The sequence below is a fragment of the Anastrepha obliqua genome, chromosome 2, assembly GCF_027943255.1.
Source record: "Anastrepha obliqua isolate idAnaObli1 chromosome 2, idAnaObli1_1.0, whole genome shotgun sequence".
Classification (NCBI taxonomy): Eukaryota; Metazoa; Arthropoda; class Insecta; order Diptera; family Tephritidae; genus Anastrepha; species Anastrepha obliqua.
This window is the reverse complement of record NC_072893.1, coordinates 24819412-24838569: the sequence shown is the minus strand read 5'-3', so window position 1 is coordinate 24838569 and position 19158 is coordinate 24819412. Positions and strand designations below refer to the sequence as shown.

At 39.0% G+C, this 19158-nt stretch overlaps 1 protein-coding gene across 1 annotated transcript; it reads right to left on the bottom strand.

The window, feature by feature from the left end:
* Window positions 1–2633: 2633 nt before the first annotated feature.
* LOC129238698 (protein mab-21-like) lies at window positions 2634–15192 on the bottom strand. The gene is made up of 3 exons (XM_054873817.1): window positions 14840–15192; window positions 7038–7588; window positions 2634–3186 (listed from the first exon to the last, which is right to left on the bottom strand). Exons 1-3 carry the CDS (start codon window positions 15040–15042, stop codon window positions 2837–2839), a joined length of 1104 nt encoding a protein of 367 aa, XP_054729792.1. The 5' UTR covers window positions 15043–15192; the 3' UTR covers window positions 2634–2836.
* Window positions 15193–19158: the final 3966 nt, after the last annotated feature.

The window sequence follows — 19158 nt, the reverse complement described above, 5'->3', positions numbered from 1 at the left end:
GCCCAACTGGCGCCGGTTAGCACGAGAAAGAAACGACTAGCGCGCTTTTGTAAATTCGGCCAAAATCGCGCCAATTAAGAAGAAGAAGTCTTGAAGTTGTTACGCAAATGAAGGGATTCACAGTTTTAAGTCGACCCTAAACGGCAGATGGTTTCTTATTTTCATGGCCCAGTACTGTACCTACTCGGCCCAGTACTGTACCTACTCTATACCGCAGACCTACCAGTACCGAAGATGTGCAAAGTAGCTACATTCGCTGACGATACATGCATCTTAGCCGTTGGATCAACTGAAAATGAATCCATCCAGAAACTGCAGAAGTCCATTGACGAAGTAGTCACATGGACTGAAAATTGGAACATAAAGCTAAACGAAACTAAATCAGTTCACGTGGATTTTACTAACAAAAAAATTATCTACAAACCAGTTCATATTTTGTCAGCAATAGTGCCAAATGCTAATAGTGCAAAGTATCTAAGCATGACTTTAGATGTAAAGCTCAAGTGGAAAGAGCACGTGAAAATCAAAGCTGCTGAGCTGAATCTAAAGATGCAAAAACTCCAATGGCTAATTGGCAGAAACTCTGAGCTATCAACTCAAAATAAACTTCTCATATACAACCAAGTGCTAAAGCCGGTGTGGACCTATGGTCTTCAATTATGGGGATGTACTGCAAAGACCAACATCGACATTATACAGCGCCTCCAAAATAGAGTAATCAGGGGAATCGTTAAAGCTCCCTGGTACGTGCGTAATGAAGATCTGCACAAGGATTTAAATTTAAAAACCGTCTCAGACACAGCCAATTTCTGTGCAGTTAAGCATGCTGAAAAATTAAAAAAACACATTAACGCAGAAGCTTCCGTACTAAGCGATGAAGCAACTGTAAAAAGAAGATTGAAAAGAAAGAAACCTCAAGACTTAGTTGTCAATATTGTTTAAGCTACTTCAAATTGTCAAATGAAAATTACTTATTAGTTTTATACTAGGTGTAATCTTTATGGAATGTAAATAAAAATTTATAACATTTCAATAAAAAAAAAAAAAAAAAATTTTCATGGCAGAAATACACTCGGAGGTTTGCTGTTACCTGTCGAGAGGCGAGCGCTATTAGAAAAAACTTTTTCTATCAATGTGCTGTTTCATGCACGGAGATTCGCTCGTACGTACTCCGAATGGTAGTCACGCACCAACCCAATTCGGCTACGACGGTCGTCGTAAGAGTTTGTTTCAAAAGTTAGTTTCAAACACAGCTCAGTTCTGGAAAAAGTTAGTTAATTCACATCGCAAGTTTCTTTCGCAAACTTAATTTTTTAAAACTAATTTTTTTAATTGTGTCGATACAATTTTGAACCATTTTTAAGCATACCTTTTAAACTTAAACTCTCTAATGTTTCGGAAAAAATATTTAAAAAAAATCTTTATTTACAATTTAGTTGCAGTTTTAAAAAAATCACAAAAAAAAATTATAGAAAAAACTCAATTTTTGGCGATAACATTGTTCATTCCAGCGCACGAAAATCTTAAATTTCTTCCAAACATTTTATAATTCCGATGGAAGAATGGTACAGATTTTTTTTTGTGGAGAGGTGCACCCTAATGTACATATAATGCGTTCCATTTCTATGCATCCATTAAATGGTCCTATATTTCTAGAGCACTTCTTTGAAGAAAGTTCTATTCTATTAATTTTTTTTTTCAAATTTCAAAAATCGTAATTTTTCACTAAGCAAAATGTTTTTTCTCCCATATGTGTGTATGTGTGTGTGTAAGCTTACTGCTAGTATATTAAAGAAGTAGCACTTTTTATTTAAAATTTTCGTATACACAGTTAGAAGCTTAACGGCTTCGTGAAAGCCTTATTGCCTAGTTAGTGATCGCAAAAAATTTGAGTTCAACATTTTTGAGGCATACGCAGAGATTCCAATGCATTAACAGAGGAAGTAGATTTCCTTTCAGTCGAACACATGCCCGTATGTATGTATGTGCGTATGCATGTATGAGTTTGTACCCTTTTAACAATAATAATAAAAAAAAAAACCAAAAAAAAAATTACGAGTGCTATGAAAGTAAAACAGAAATTGAACGCATGGATAATCCCGTAGATGACTTTATCTATGACAGCAAATCTAGGCAAGCATGTGTGCGAACATCGGTATGTATGTACATGTGTATGTAAATACATACACAAATGAATAAATACGAGTATTCGCGCTCATATCAGTGTAGATCTGCTTCTTTGCCGGCTGCTGTAGATTTCATGTCGGAAGGTCTGCTAAACTGCCACGAATACAATTCGAAAATGAAGTAGTTTTCTGTTGCAGATTTTATCTAATGCGATTTTTTAGCACTTCATAGAGATGTGGCATGCAGCATGCAAACGAAAATATATGCACATATGCACATATGTATGTATGTATGTATGTATGTATGTATGTATGTGGGTATGCATAACTGCAAGAACAAATGTAAGTTCGCCGGTATGGCCGTCACGCCCCAGCCGAACACCAGACTCGCAATGCAATCACACACAGCAGCCAATTGGTACCAATACTTAGGCGAATATCAATGCATTCCAATCAAAAGAAGAAAAAAAAACACTCATACATACATACATACACTTATGCACATACATACGAACATAAGCACGAGTTGCGTTCAGCACCTTGAAATTCTGGCGTTCGCACATTTCGCTACATTCGCGCGCCTCTTAATGCCTTCGTTAATGTTAATGTGCGGCGTTTGTTGTTGCGAATTTCTTTGCATTTTTTGCTCTATAGGTATTTTTAGTTTTTTTAATTTTTTATTTTTTTTAAGATAAATACTCCCAGTTGCTTTAGAGTTTTTCAAATGCATTCGCATTGGTTAACATTTCGCGCGTCAAACGCCAAACCTGCTTCGCGGCATGTTCGAGCGAACTGGGCGATTTGCCTTTGAACATGTCCAGTGTCGGTAGAAAGTAGTGTGGACATCGACGATATTGTAGACATGAGATCAATTGTAGGAAGATGCCGTTGATGCGATCGGCAATACACGCTTCGTCCCATTCAAAGTCACGCGGATGCTTTTCACATTCGTAGAGCAGCAGATTCTTCAGGTGGTAAGCGGTGATCGGATTGCCGGGCAGATCGAGGTGACGATCACGCAATGTTTTGAGAATACTTAAACAGCGTCGACGGCAGCCACCTGAGAAAGTTGAGTGGAGGAAGACAGAGAGAGAGCGATAAAGAGAAAGAAAGAGAGAATAAATATATTTTTATGATAGAAATTAGTGCTCATGGAACAAAATGGAAAATTTTAAATTAATGTTTGTGCAATTTTGAAGAAAAATTTTAAATATAAGAAATCTTTCATTATAGCTACAAATCCTTACCTTTAGTCCAGAAGTGCCAAATGACTTAAATATAATAGAATATTTAAAGATAAAATAATTTAATTCCAGCTTAGAAAAAAATAAAGATCTGGGCAGGGCGAAATCAAGGTCGAGACTATAAAAAATTCTATTAATTTCCTTAAGAGACCGAGTAATACGTGCAGAATTTAAAGTATTTGATTAGAAAATATCTATAAATACAATATAAATATAAATTTTTAAAATATAACTGGTATAAATACATCATTTACTATAAACTGGCTTTTATGTTTTTTGAAAAAGTGAAATGGCGGCATTACTTTGGTTGTGAGTCGTTCTATGTAGACATTTGGTGAGTAGTGTTCGTTTACATAGAAGTTTTCATTTGAAGCAGTTACTGAAAACAGTGCTGAAAAGCCCACTGTATAATGCATAGAAACCTTGGAGGATCTGTAAGGCATACAGGGTTTGATTGAAAAGTAATGAGCCTTCCCGCGCGGAGCGTCTGCCAAGCGATCAACCGAATCGGCTGGTGGGGGAAAATTATCGTTGGACCTTCCCCTTCCAATAGAAACCGGTCCCAGTTCGCTAGCAACAACGGTGCAGTCAACATCACTCCGCGCGTGAAAGCTGTTTTAAAAGTGTGTTAGGATTTTTCAGTGGCGAAAATGCCGCTGATCATCTTTTTTAACTCTCGAGGCATCTTCCACAAGGAGTTTGTAGCTCCAGGAAGCACTGTAAACGCGGCATTTTACAAAGAAGGGCTCCTTCGGCTGAAAAACCGCGTCGCCTGGGTTCGGCCGGACCTCATCAACAATTGGACCTTTCATCACGACAATACGCCGGCGCACACCGCCTTCCTCTGCACCTCTGCATTGGCCAAGATGGGGGTTCCGGTGCTTCCCCCCCTCCCTACAGCCCAGACCTGTCCCCTCCGGACTTCTTCTTGTTCCCGCGCCTGAAAAGAAAGCTGAAAGGGAGGCGTTTCGACTCCATCGAGGCGATCCAAAAACTGTGACAGCCGAATTGAACGCGATTACGGCGGAAGAGTTTAAAAAATGTTTCTTGCAGTGGAAAGACCGCTAGCAGCGGTGTATTGACGCTCAAGGGTCCTATTTTGAAGAATATTAGTTGTATAAGCCAAAAGGTTTAATAAAACTGCTTAAAAAAATAAGGCTCATTACTTTTCAATCAAACGCTGTACACATTGGTCGGTATATTTGCGCTAAAGCTACCCGTAATTTAGCACTGGAGGAGGTAGAATAATAAATAATAAAGCGACGCATGAATGTTATGACTCTAAGATTAGTGAAACTCTGACTCAGACCTGCAGTTGAAACTTTTCATTACATTATTTAACTCCCCCAAAATATTTTATTATTATAAATCTTTATTTGTTATAAATTAATTCATAATAAAAATTATAACGCACTCACAATTAAGGCTATCGGCTTTTGAGCTTATAATATGAACTATTACAGGGTAAGTAGGTACGTAGGATGGTTGAAGTACCACTCTGGCACTCCCTAAGTAGCACTGAAGCGCTGTTTTGATACCATTATGACACCTCCAATGAGCAGATATCTACAGCCAACCAGAGCTGTGGATCTAACAGTGAAGGTTGATGGGATTTAGGAAGGTCGTTGAAAGAAGCACCCAGTGCCGTCTACCTGCCAAACCCTGACATTCACAGAGAAAGTGTTTAATAGACTCCTTCTCTAAAAGCTTCTCTCACCTTTTGCAATAGGGGTTAAATGGTAACCCTACCAATAACCGGTAAACACAGCAACGATTTTAGAAATTAAATAACATGGAATCCCCAGCACTTTCTGCGCTCTGTGTCCATTGTACGGGGGCCAAAATATTTTCGAAATAGCATTCGCTTTCCTGAGAAATAAGTTGTGCAGGGGGATTCCGATGGCCGGGTAGGAGGTCTGTGAGACCAATTCACATCTTCCCTCTATGTTTCTATGTCCTGGACCCCAGATAAGCGAAATGTTGCCTCAACACCCAAGAGATTTAATCTTCTTCTTTTTTTTTCCTTGTTCACTCCTCTCGGGCCTCGACAAGACTCAGTCTTGCGTTGGTTTCGTTAATCTATTTGATTTCTGACACAATATTAATTACTAAAAATGGGACGTGAAAAATATTGCACGCCGGAGAAAAGAGCTCTCATATACCTTAGGAGTCAAAACGGAAAAAGCTATGCAGAAATAGCTGAAATGATGATGGGCTCTCGGAAAATGGTTTATAATGCTCTTAATTTAGTTAACAAAGATTCATTCTATCTAAGCAAACGGAAAGAAAACCAAAGCCGCGAAAAACTGATGTTAATGTGGTTAGACCTATAATACGCAAGAGCAAAGCAGTTCCTTTTAAGTCGGCAAGGCAAATAATGCTTGAAATAAACCACAGGTGTCCAGAAAGCTTGTAGAAAGGCGACTTAACGAAGCCCAGCTGTTTGGCCGTATAAGCAGAAAAAAACCACTCCTCTCAAAAAGACTTATCAAACCCCGACTTGCCTTTGCAAAAGCCCACAAAGACAAATCTATTCAGTTTTGGAAAAACGTACTTTGAATCGACGAAACCAAAATAAATAGGATGTGACCAGATGGGAAAACATTGTACGTGGTCCAAAAAATCAAGCGCTAAATCCTAGATACACAAAAAAGACGATTTAACACGGCGGCGGAAGCATCTTGGATTGGGGAGGTTTTTTCTGGTACGGTGTTGGGGCGATTGTTCGCGCGGTTGATAAAATGGATAGATTTCAGTATCTAGATATACTCCAGAATAAAATGGAGCCATTTGTGGTTGAGTTTATGCCATTAAATTGGACATTTATGCAGGACAATGATCCAAAGCATACTGCAAAGACAGTGAAGCAATGGCTCAGAAGAGCAGAGATTAATGTACTGCATTGGCCGGCGCAGAGCCCTGATCTCAATCCAATAGAAAATTTGTGGAATGGCGTTAAGGTCAAAATCGCTAACAAAATTTTTAAAAATTTTGATGATTTGTGGGCAGCAGTTGTGGAGGCTTGGTACTCGATTCCAAAGGAAAGATGCCACAAGATTGTAGAAAACGTGGAGCGACGGCTTGAAGAATTAATCAAAAACGTTGGATATAGTACAAAATACTAATCTGGTAAGACAAGATTATTACGTAACTATCTGATTTGTTTACTATTTTTGCTTTTATTTGGAGTTTTTTAGGATGTGCTATTTATGTGTCCAGGAGGCTTCGGGAGTTATCAACGTTCTCGTAAATTAAATCAGAACTGAAATTCTTTTTTGACAAGTGGAAGTAAATAAGTTTTTTTTATTTTTTATGTTGCTTTTTTCCCAATAAAAAATAGTTATTTAAAAACAAATTGAACTCTTTGCTATCAAAGTCTAAATGTGCTATTTATATGACCATGGCTGTATATATATATATATATATATATGTGCATATGTATGTATATTTACATATCCATTCTTGAAACAAATTTTGACAAAAATTTGACGCGTGCAAAAACATAATAAAAATTTGTGAAATTTTTGTGTACCCAGATTTTAGGGTCCACTACTGTAGGTACCACACTTTGGGTTTTTGTTCATGCCTTGCAGAAACTTACCTCCACTGCGACAACTGTTTTGTTTGTTTTGGTTTTGCTATTTATTTGCCTGCGTATTGAACTCACCTTGCAAAAGTCGATTTTCCGCTTCGAAAAAGCTCAACACCCACGCATCGCCTTCCATGGCGGCATTGTTGTTCTTATTCTGCATGACAATGGACTCTTTGGATAGCAGATCGAAACCTTCCGTTTTCACTTCGGCCACTATATTCGGATGTGGCCAAGGGATGTGCGGCAGTGGCCAATGCGCGGCCGAACGTGGCCATATGCCGGAACATTTAAAAGCTGGCGTTATTTGTACCATGAAACGTTCACGCACGCGCATCTTCACTTCCGTCGTATCGCCGATCATTTTCACCATATCACGATAAATACTCTTGTCACACGCCTGCGCCACCAATGTCTGGAAGCGAGAGCGTATCTTGCGCGACGACAAATAACCCGACGCGGTGATGAACTCCACCCATAGGGACATGGAACGTTTACGACCATCGCTCAGCTTCAGCACTGCGCAGCCGGGCATGGTGCCATCATCGACGAAGTTGAAAACGCCCATTTGATTGAGATACAAAACAATCTCGAATTCGTTGGGCGAAATAACCTGCACGCCTTCAAATCTGTTCAAGTAAAAAAAGTAAAAGAAGTAGAGGAAATGCAGTTATACTCGTAGAATATTTTAAAAATAATTCCTTTCACACTTGCAATGCTTATTAGTAAAATAGTTGCGTGCATAACTGCATGTGTATATGTACATGTAAATATGTAAGTACATAGTGTTTTCCATTACTTCTTCAAAGAGTCATTAAAGTCAACATATGAAGACAAACCACAGCAATTAGCACGTAATTCAAGTAGGCTCGTGTTAACGTCTCATTTGACGGACAAATTGCACAACTCGTAACACTTTGACAAATCGAAGAAGGAGGAAGGAGCCATACCGCAGACAAGCTGATAATGAGAAACGTGCGGACAGACATACGGAGCCGTAGGCGCTTAATGGGTTTTGTGTCTTCAATAACAAGTGGCACTTTTCCGCCGCCTGAAGTGTCGATCAACGAGTAAGTGGGTATGTGGGTATGTACAAACATTAAATTTTTTTTTCATTTATTTACATAAGAGGAAATGCACATACGCATTTGTGTGTGTAAAATATCCATTCAAAACCGCATTGCTTTCCATACCTACCTTTGATTTTTCACACTTTAGTTTGCTGGAATGCTTGCAGTTCTTTGAGAGAGTGAAACTATGTTCAGATATGCACCTTAATTGAGGCAAACGAAGTTGAGGCAATTAAGTTTTTAATTGAGCTATCGACTTTCAATTAGTAATAAATAACTGAAATTGTGAAAATATAAAAATGAAGAGAATTGTAAATTCGTAGGTGCGCAACTAAGTTCCCGCTGTTTGTCAATAGATGCCGTCAGCAGTGTGTGCTAGTTGGTTCTAACATAACCTAAACGTCATAAACCAAGAAAGACATATGGTAAACAAACTGCTTCGGCACATTAGTGATTTTGTTTTGGTATCATATAAAGGGTGGTTAAGTTTTAAGGGCCGTTGTTGATTTTGAATAAAATACAATTTTTTTAGAAAATTATTATCATTTCTCCTCATTATGATAATATTGGTATAACTCAATTATGTATGGAACAAAATATCGCCCAAATGGCCGTCGCGGCCTCGGCGGCACACCTTCAACCGATGGTCAAAATGCTGAGGCATAATTGAGGTTCTATGCCGTTGCTGTGCCGAATTATCTCATCTTTTAGCTCTTGAATTGTTGCTGGCTTATCGACGTACACCTTTTCCCCAAAGAAAGAAGTCCAACGGTGTCGTTGACGTTTAGCCGTAACCACCCTTTACTTTTGGTATTTTGAAAATGTCTGGTTTGGTGCCGAATAATCTTCATTTGCGGGAAGTGTTGATTTTCCTCTTTCATTCGAAACAAAAACGGCGACTGAAGCGCATCGAGAGTTACAAAAAGTTTATGGAGATGCTGCTTTAAGTGAAAGAACGTGCCGAGATTGGTTCCGTCGCTTCAAAGACGGTGATTTTAATGTTGACGACCGACCGCGTGAAGGCCAGAAACTGTCGAAGACGCTGAATAGGAGGCAATGCGCAATGAGGATCCATGTCAAACACAAGAAGCGCTTGCTTCAGTATTAGGAGTTACCCGCCAATCCATTTCCAAGCGATTTCATGCTTTGAGAATGATTCAGAAACAGGGGACGTGGGTTCCTTATGAGCTAAAACCAAGGGATGTTGAATGTCGTTTTTTCGCCTGTGAACAATTTCTCCAGCAGCAAAAAAGGTAAGGTTTTCTTCATCGCATCGTGACGGGTGATGAAAAATAGATTCATTACAGCAATCTCAAGAAAAGAAAATCATGGGTACTACCGGGTCGTGCTTCTACGTCGTCGCCTCGGCCGAATATTCACGCTGCGAAGGTTATGCTTGGAAAGATCAGGTGGAGAAGGACTTGGCTTCACTTGGTGTGTCCAATTGGCGCCGGTTAGCACGAGAAAGAAACGACTGACGCGCTTTGTTAAACTTGGCCAAAATCGCGTAAGTGGTTATCGCGCCAATTAAGAAGAAGAAGAAGAAGAAGGTTATGCTATGTATTTGGTGGGCCCAAGTAGGTCTTATTTATTATGAACTGTTAAAACCAAGCGAAATCATTACTGCATCACTGGGGATCGGTATCGACTTCAATTGATGCGATTGAGCCGAGCACTGCCCGAGAAGCGGCCGGCGGCCACAATGCGCGGAGAGGCATGAAAAAGTGATTCTACAGCATGACAACGCTCGGCCTGACTTTGCCAAACTCGTTAAAACCTACCTGGAAACACTGAAATGGGAAATCCTACCCCATCCGCCATATTCTGCAGATTTTGCGCCGTCCGATTATCACCTGTTCCGATCGACGGCACATGGTCTAGCTAACCAGCAGTTTCATTCATATGAAGACATCAGAAAATATCATGATCCGTGGATAGCCTCAAAAGATGAAGAGTTTTACCGCGACGGTATACGAGATCTACCAGAAAGATGGGAAAAAGTAGTAGCCAACGATGGGCAATACTTTCAATGATTCACTTGTAGCCATTTTTTTCAGAATAAAGTTGTATTTTCTTTAGCAAGAACTTAGTTGTGCACCTAATATAAATGGCCAATTGTGCACTGCTGCCTGAAAATATACTCGTATAGTGGGCAGCCAGCTGTAGCCTACTCAAACAGTTTTATACGATTAATTTCAACCAGGACGTTTGGATCTATAACCCCGTTTACCAGATAATTTAGTCAGCGTCGTGCCAAGGCAGTTGTTTCGTGTGCTCTACAAGAATCATTTTCTGCCACACAAATTTTTTCCATTTCGCAATTGCGACATTGTAATCCTGTTAGCCGTTCAGTGCAGAGTTTTATGTATTTTCTGCTGAGGTTAAGGATCGCCTCTACCTTTATACCTTCTGGATGTACGAGTCTTTTTGATTGCCACATACCCGATTGGGCTCTCCAGTAATCGATTAATTCTCGTTGTTCCCGCTCACGTAAAAAGGCACTTTTGAAGCTACTGTTCATCCCGCAGAAAGATTCTGGACCAATGAAGGGAGTGTCTGTACCCATTTTTGCTAAAGTGTCCGCAATTTCATTCCCTTTGTGTTCCTCATATCCCGGTACCCGTATCAGTGTAACAAAGTTTGTTGATGCTAGACTTTCGAGAATTTTGAAACATTCCCAGATCAACTTTGATAGGAATGAGGAGAACCTATCTAGCGATTTTAGTGCTGCTTGGCTGTCAGAGAGAATGTTGATATTTGCTCCAGACGAGCCCTCCTAGAGGCATTCTCTGGCACATAGCTCTGAGGCGTGGACCTCCGCCTGGAAAATGGAAGTGGTTTTCCCATTGCAATTTCTTTCTTGAAATGTGATCCAGCCCCGGCACTACCGTCTTCCATTTTGGACCATCAGTAAATCACACCTGTGCAGCATGTTTAAGGGTATTTCATTGTTTTTCCACTCTGAGCGGTCGTGGACTGTAAAGCACGGAGAGTTCAGGATTGAATCCAGAATGCTTACATGCTTTGTAAGATTTCCTTCTTTGAGATGGAATAGATTAGGAAGTCTTACAGCTACATTGACTGCCGTCCCTTTGGCTACAAAATAGAGTGGAATGAGTCCAGCGACCTGGCCTGGTTTATGAGGTCTAAAAATTGCATCTCTTTGCGATTTTTTTTTAAGGAAAAAATTAATTTAGCACTGAAAAGTATTTTCTATCTTTTAATGAACATTTAAAAAGTATAAAAAATTTTTGTACTGGTTAAAATAAGTTGAAAAAAAGGTTTAACATAGAAATTAGTAGAGCGCTGCAACGCTGGAGTTTCCAACTGGTGTACAAGATACAGCTCGTAATTATTAGCTAAAGCAAAAAATTCAAATGGGTTTCTAATTATCATGATTTTTTATTTTAGACGAACTAAGAAAACTGAGAGAAATTCCAAAATTTCAACTTTTTGGAGGTTTTAAAGAAAAAAATGCATTTCTATAAAAAAAAATTCACTTCAACTTGGTATAAAAATCTTGAAACATTTTTTTTTATCTATTTTGTTAGTTCAAATAGAAGAGAATTTAATACTGAAGGGAACAAGCTATGATTCATTTCAAAAGTTTCATTAGTTTTTTTCAAAGAAATCATAAAAATGAAAAGTCGAGAAAAGAAGATAAAGTTTGTACTATAGCTGTCCGGTCACAGCGTAACTACCTAACGCTCGCCTACCTTTGGCTTTGTATCTACGGAAATATTGAGAATTAGGCTCTGTAACTTTGTGTGAATATTCTGAAATATATTAGGAATCGCTTAAAATGGGGGGAAAAAATTGATTTTTTGACCTTATAAACCAGGCTCCCCCCTTAAGCCGCTGTGGGGTAGGTTCGCATTGCTCCCGTTAGGCTCAGACAGGCTATTCTGTATACCTTGTTAAGTGTTATCTGAGTCTTTGTTTGGTCTACTTTTGGCCACCATACCAGCGAGACATAGGTGATCATTGGCACTATTATTGTTTTATAAGACAATAGAATTATAGAATTAAGTTTGCGCCCGCTAGTTTTAGAGTCCCTAAACCTGGCTTCCATCTTCGGCTGAAGGGTATCACAAATGCTTTGTTCGGATTTATCGAGAGTCCTTTCTCTTGACACCTGTCTTGCGCAATGTCGAGAGCTATTTGGATGCGATCGGCTATAATAGAGTCAAACTTGCCTCTAACCATGATAACTAAATCGTCAGCAAAGCCCTGATCCTCGTAAATGAAAAGAAATTAAGCTTTAAAATTTAGATGACGATGTGTCCATTTTTCTGTTGACTACCATCGTGTAAATAATTGAGAAGGTATGCTCAATAACAGACCGTTATTCGGCTCTGAGCGAATTTGAAAGAATCAGCTGATGGGCTGACGTAACAGTAGATATGGTGGTGATATGCTAAAAACATCTACACAATATCATTTCGTTGCCGTCTGAAATGATTGTGCAGAAATCGGCGGCCGAAGCCCCTGTGTCGCAAATTTTTTTTCACAGTAGTTAACCTTCACCAAATCTTCATGCATACTTGTCGACTACGGAGTCCATTCGCAATATCTGAAAATCAAGGAAAATCTCCTCTGAGTTGGAAAGATCAGGTAGAGAAGGACTTGGCTTCGCTTGGTGTGTCCAACTGGCGCCGATTAGCATGAAAAAGAAACATTTGACACTTTGTCACTTCGTTTAGAGTCAAATGCCAGCGAAAACCCCAGCAATCGGAGCAACGGACCTGCGTTCTCAGAGTGGCTTCTTCATACAGAACTGTATCAGAAGCAGGGGCTTTGTTATCAGCGGAACCATCCCTATAGATATTCAAGCAGAAGAGCGCAAACGGAAATGGGGGGGCCAAAATTCTCAATAATCCCAGTAAATTGCTTCTTCGACATTAGAACTCATTAGAACTTTGGCAGGCAAGTTGGAACTCTGAGAAGTACGGCAGATGGACAGCGAGACTTATAACCGATTTAAAAAAAGTGCGTAGAAAGAAAGCATCATCATATCTATTACGTCACGCAGTTTTTGCCCGGACATGGGTCCTTTCGCAAGTATTTTGCGAATGGGAAAGGTGAACGTACCAAATTTCATTTATGGCTATACTGAGTATGATGATGCGGAGCGCAACTTCTTCAAATGCCAGAGGTGGAATACAGAGAGGTAAAATGTTGATAGGCGAAGAAAAATGAAATGCCGTCGAAAATTTTGTGCAGGATATTATCCGAAAAAAGAGGCGTGGAATGGAAACTTATGCTGAAGAGCATTGAGTTAAAAATGAGTAGCCTATATAACGCGAAGGCATTTTTAACCCAACCTCACCACCAAAAAAAAAAAAATTACAGATAGGAACTTTCCAGTAGCAGTAAAAATGCAGTAAATATATATTTTTACTGATATTTCAATTTAGTTTGCATTACCAGAAAACTTTTACTGATTACTGGAATGGAATTGAAGTAAAACTATTTTTTTTAATGGTGTTACGTGAAAATTTAATTTCGTCGATTCCGTGCGGGCATTTTTTATGCTTAAGAAAATGTCGTTTAATGTAGATAAAATCACAGAAATAATCGAAGTTGACCGGCATCTTCGTAGTTTTAACATCGTCCCAGGAGCTAACGATCGATTATAAACAGTTTTAAATCATTTGCCCAAAAATCTTACACAAAAATAATGGATTTCGTCTTCAACAAACTAATAATTTGTGGCTGATCTTTAATATTTGAACAGTTTTATATCCAAAACCAGAACAGATTTACCAATATTTGACAAAATAAACAGAATTTTCATTACGATGCAGAAACACGAGAAATGCAGTAAAGAAATTTATTTATCCAAGATGTTCGAATTGACTTAAAAAAGTCAGAAATTTAATTTTTTTTTTTTATTTAAAAAATTAAAATTTTTTTTTTTTAATAAAATTTAAAAAATTTAAATAAAATAAATTGAATTTAAAAAATGTAATTTTTTTTAATCGTATTTTCAGTCTCCTTCCGCGTAAAAGCCCTTAAGCCATGACCTTTGATTTAAATATTTTAAATTAATTGCATCCAATTCATTTGCTTCTTGAGCTTTTGCTGGCAATGGATAAAAAAATAATTTGAGGCCGCCATACGGTTAATTTTGGAAAAAAAGCTTTGATCAGGCACAAGATTATCCGTTAATAAAACTAATTTCTCCTGTCCGATTGATTTTAAATGAATCTCCGAGGACTTGTCATGATCACCGCAAGGACTTCTGGAGAAACGGGCTCCACACAAACAGCGATAACTTTTACAATTATTAATTTTTTGTTTTTAGAAATTCTGCTAAAGTCAAGTCGAAACATGATGTATTAATGCTATAATTTTATTTTTGTAAAATAAAGTAATTGACTAGCATAAAAATTTTTTTTGAAAATCGTCATTTTTTCGGGTTTTTGACTACCCTTAACCCAATAAAGGAAACATATTTTGGCAACGCAGGGATAGAACTGCCTTAAATTACAAAATTACTTTTGTTGCTGAAAATAGTGAGTTAAACCAGTTTTATGGGGTGTCGCACTCACTAGCGCCAAATCTAGCTCGTTAAATTTGCTGTTTATTTCACATGTAAATATTTCGTTAAGTCAGCATAGAGATAGCGAGCAGAGAAGTGGCGAATAGAAGAGGCTTAAAATCACTTTTAACATTTCAAATTAATTTCATCTAATTCTTCATTTCTTTCTTAAGCTTTTACTGCCAATGTATGAAATTAAAAATACCACCTTGGGTTCGGTAATTTTTCATTAAAATCAAGAGCTAAATTTTCAATCTGAGTTTTACCTGCCATTGCATTCGACCAGGCTGGAGATGAAGCGCGGCTCTTGCAGTTCCACTTCTTTCAGTATATCCTGCACGATTTTGCACACTTCCCTTATGGCGGTGGCCGTTTTGAACATGCGCGCCTGTACGCGTTCCGCACAAAAGCGATTCATCTGATAAATCATGCGCGTCTGCGCAGCCAGCATATCCGGCGGTACCAACATGGCAGCGAACGGCGAAACGCACTTTGGCTCTGCGGAACAAATACGAATGGCGAACGACGAACGGTAAGCGGTGCAACCAACAAACCAACAAAATTTAATGGCGACTCAATGTCTGCGGCGACAGCGGCGTATGACGCAGACAACAATGGAATTGCGCGACGGCGTAAGGGAACCAGGAAAACAGAAACAAAAATAAAGTAATGCAGAAACAAAAGAAGACAATTCAAAATCAAATAGACGGCATGAATATTACAGTTGGCGATTTTCAGTTAATTAGAGTTGGTTTGTGGCAGCGATGGCGGCGGTGATGCCAACGCGCGCGCTTTGTACTACGGCACCCCAGTTGTGTTGGCAATGGGCGGCGGATGTGATGTTGCAATAACAATAATTCTTCAGCTACTGTTTCAATGTAAACGCAGCACTGTTTTGTGTCTTTCTTTTTTTGCTTTTTGTTTTTTTCTTGGCGGTGCGCTTTGTTGTGACGCGTCACCGATCTGCTGTTGAAGGGGCGATTGTTGCAATGGCTTTTTTTTGTTTAGTTTGGATTTATTTTTCGAGCCTTTTTATTAATTCTATTTGACACAATGCACCGAAAACAATTGTACGGGAGTTCTGATGCGATTCGCTAAAGCAACAAGAACAACAAGAACAAAAACACAAAAACAATTGAGTTCTCTGTGTAAAGCGTTTTATGCGCCGCGAGTACCAAATACTTGGTTGCTCTACACTTTGTACGTCCAATACAGAAGCGACCGTGGCGTTGACAATGCAACGGAATGTGCAACAAACAAAGCGTGCCGCGGATTCACGCTATGTACGCCAACGAAATACTGCCGCCATGCTGAAAGCCAAAAGCCAATATTGTGAGCGTGTTGTAAATCTCACGAATATTTACTGACTTGCCCAGATAAAACTGAATGGTCACATTGGCATACGGGCGGCCCTGTATGTATGTATGTATGATTGTGGATATGTACGAGAGCGCATAAACTTTCGTGTATAAATATTTAAGCTTGCGCTGGCATAAACTACCACACACAGCAAACCATGCTTGTGTGTCTGTATGTATGTATGTGTGTATGTATGTATGCACGTTGCTCTGTGGTAGTAAATCAGTGTTTGCTGCACATTAACACAAATTCACAAGAGATATGGCTTGCATTCGCTGCGTCTTTTGTGGCTGCAGCAGCTGCAGTGAAGGCAACAAAAAACAGGAGAGAAAAAAAAATGGAGAAACCTTCAATGTTTGTTGGCACTACTAACGGCGCAGAGGAGGAGTTCCTAGGCGAAGTCAGCGCTGAAGTTGACATACGATACGCGCATGCATGTATTTTCACACCAATACTCACACAAACCTCACATACAGCTATACGCAAATAAATTACTCGCCCTCAAACAATTATTTTCACATCGTCTTTTTTCTTGCTACGGTCGCATTTGTCGCGTGCTGCTTTATCATACACCCTACACTGCTGCCAGCACAGGGTGTTCGAAAAAAAAATTGTATTTAATTGTAAAATGATATAAAATCGTCCAAAAAATATTCTGAAATCAACCAACAGTGCAGATGCAGCGCGCTGCGATAATCGATCGATCAGCCACGGAGACTTCTTATATGCATGTACATACATATATACATAGCTACATAAGTATTTGTGTTTTGTGTATGCTTGGTGTTGAATTGCGCGCAGAAGTACAAAGTGCCGCCACCGAAAAGTACGAAAAATGCGCTTCCGCAAAACTGAAAAGTTTGCAAAACTCACGAGAGGACTCACCAAGCATGTCGTCAGCCTATTTGCTACCCTTCTCTCTTCTTACAAACATTTTTATTACATTTTGTTTTTGCATCTTTTAACACTGTGTTTGGCCGAGATTTTATCTACTCATCTATGTGTGCGTTTAGATACTTTTACCCATCAACCCGTGCTAGTGCTCTCTCTCGCACAAATGCAATGCGAATGGGTGCTCTCACTCAACAGCAGCAGCAACCGTAGCAGCATTCATGCTCGGGCTTGTGTGCTCAATAGTTATGCGCGTGTATGCGTGGTTAAGTGCTATTGTTTTCTACAGCCGGTCGCGTGAGCTCCGCCTCAATCGCTTTAACTACTACAAGCGGCCATCGCTTTTGTGACTTCGTTGTGCGTTACATTTTTGTTTTTATTCCTGTTGCAATGCTGTTAACATTGTTGTTGTTGCTCTCTTTGGTATCATATCGTATGACTATTTCGTTCTCAGGGGAATTGGGAGTCTGTTAGGAGTTCGTTGGGTAAATTCAATTTTTGCTGTATAATTTTCATTTATGTTTTATTTATTGAATTGTTGGGTGGAGTGAGGGGAAAGAATTGCAACTGGATGTAATAATTTATCCGTTAGCGCACACGGACATACCTCGTGGAATGTATGTATTTATGTATAAGTACATACATACAAGAAATATGAGACAGACATGAGCAATTCCCTTTTCTCATGCAGAAATATGCCTTTAATGTTGTTTTCGGAGTTCCTATACATACATAAATAGTTATGTATGCTGATTTAAGTACTTAAAAATGTAATATAAAGAAATTTAAAATACACTTTTCCGAGATGAAAAATCGAGTTAGAATTAAATTCATTTAAGGCTCGAACAAGAGAAGCATTACGCGAATACAGGGTTGCCCATATTCGACGGACCATCTGGCAGCCCTGTATCTTTTTACAGAGACGTCAGATCGCTTAATGACATACCGCGTTGGAAGCGTCAGTCCAAGCAGATTTTAACCATGGAACAGTAAACGCCACACGAGCGCTCCCAAATTGTTGAAATTTACATTCAACAAAAGAAGTCAAAAAAAGAAGAAGAAGAACAAAATCATCATGTCCGATGAGGCTCATTTCTTATTGAATGGGACGGTAAAAAAGTAAAATTGCCGTATTTACGCCCTGAAAATCCTCACGAAATTCAAGAGGTACCTCTTTACGACGAAAAAGTCACTGTTTGGTGCGGCATTAGTGTGAAAATGATTATTGGGCCGTTTTTCTTCGAAAATGAAGATGGTCAAGCTGTTACCGTCAATCAGGAGCGTTATCGCGATATGATAACCACTTTTGCGATGCCAATTATTCGTCGAAAGCGTATGAGGCAGTTCTGGTTTCAACAAAACGGCGCTCCACCACACACAGCTCGCACCACAATCGATTTTAAGGAAATTGTTTGCTCGTCGTTTGATGGCGAAAAATGGCGATTTTGACTGGCCACCGCGTTCGCTCGATATAACGCCACCTGACTTCTTCTTGTGGGGATATTTAAAATCAAAGGTTTATATTAATGAGCCAAAGAAGAGCTCAAGAACAACATCCGTGAGGAAATAGCCGCTATTCCAGACGAAATGTTAGCTAAAACTATGGAAAATGCTGCAAAACGGGCCCAATACGCCGTACAGGCTCAAGGCGGCCATTTGAGAGATATCATATTCAAAAAGTGCTGTCAACAAATCTACTTGAACCAAATAAAATGATTATTATCGTCAACATCAAAAAATTTGTTTTTTTTCTTTGATTAAAAAAAACACATGGGCCCGTCGAATATGGGCAACCCAGTACTCCGTTCTACATTTAGCATCATAGAAAGGTAAAGAGCTACGAAGATGGCGCTGTGTATATAGAAATAATTTTTTTTCGAAAAGAGATGAGCAATCAGTGCTGCTGTTGATGATGTTATAAACAAATGAAAGCCGGAGGACTGATCTTCTTACTGCCAAAGGCTTTAGGCGAAAGCAAACGACCAACTGACCTGCAGATGTAAATGGTGTCACAATTTTATGAATAAATATATAAATAAATAACGAGTTAACTTTTTTTTAAATAAATGTATATAGTGGTATTGGCTTCTAATTCTGTTGAAACCCAAAAAGAAAGAAAAATTCTAAATATTTTAAGTTGAAATAGAAACAATAATAAAGGGTTAAAAAAAAAAAGAGAGGTTAGAATTGGTTCAACAAATCTCAATGAACGTAGACCGTATTTAAGAAAAAAGTGTTGGATCAGTTTTGAAAGGAATGGCCGCTGCATCGACCTTTAATTTTCTGGCCTTAAGAAATAAACCCAGTGTTGAAAATTATGCCTTCGAAAAAACAT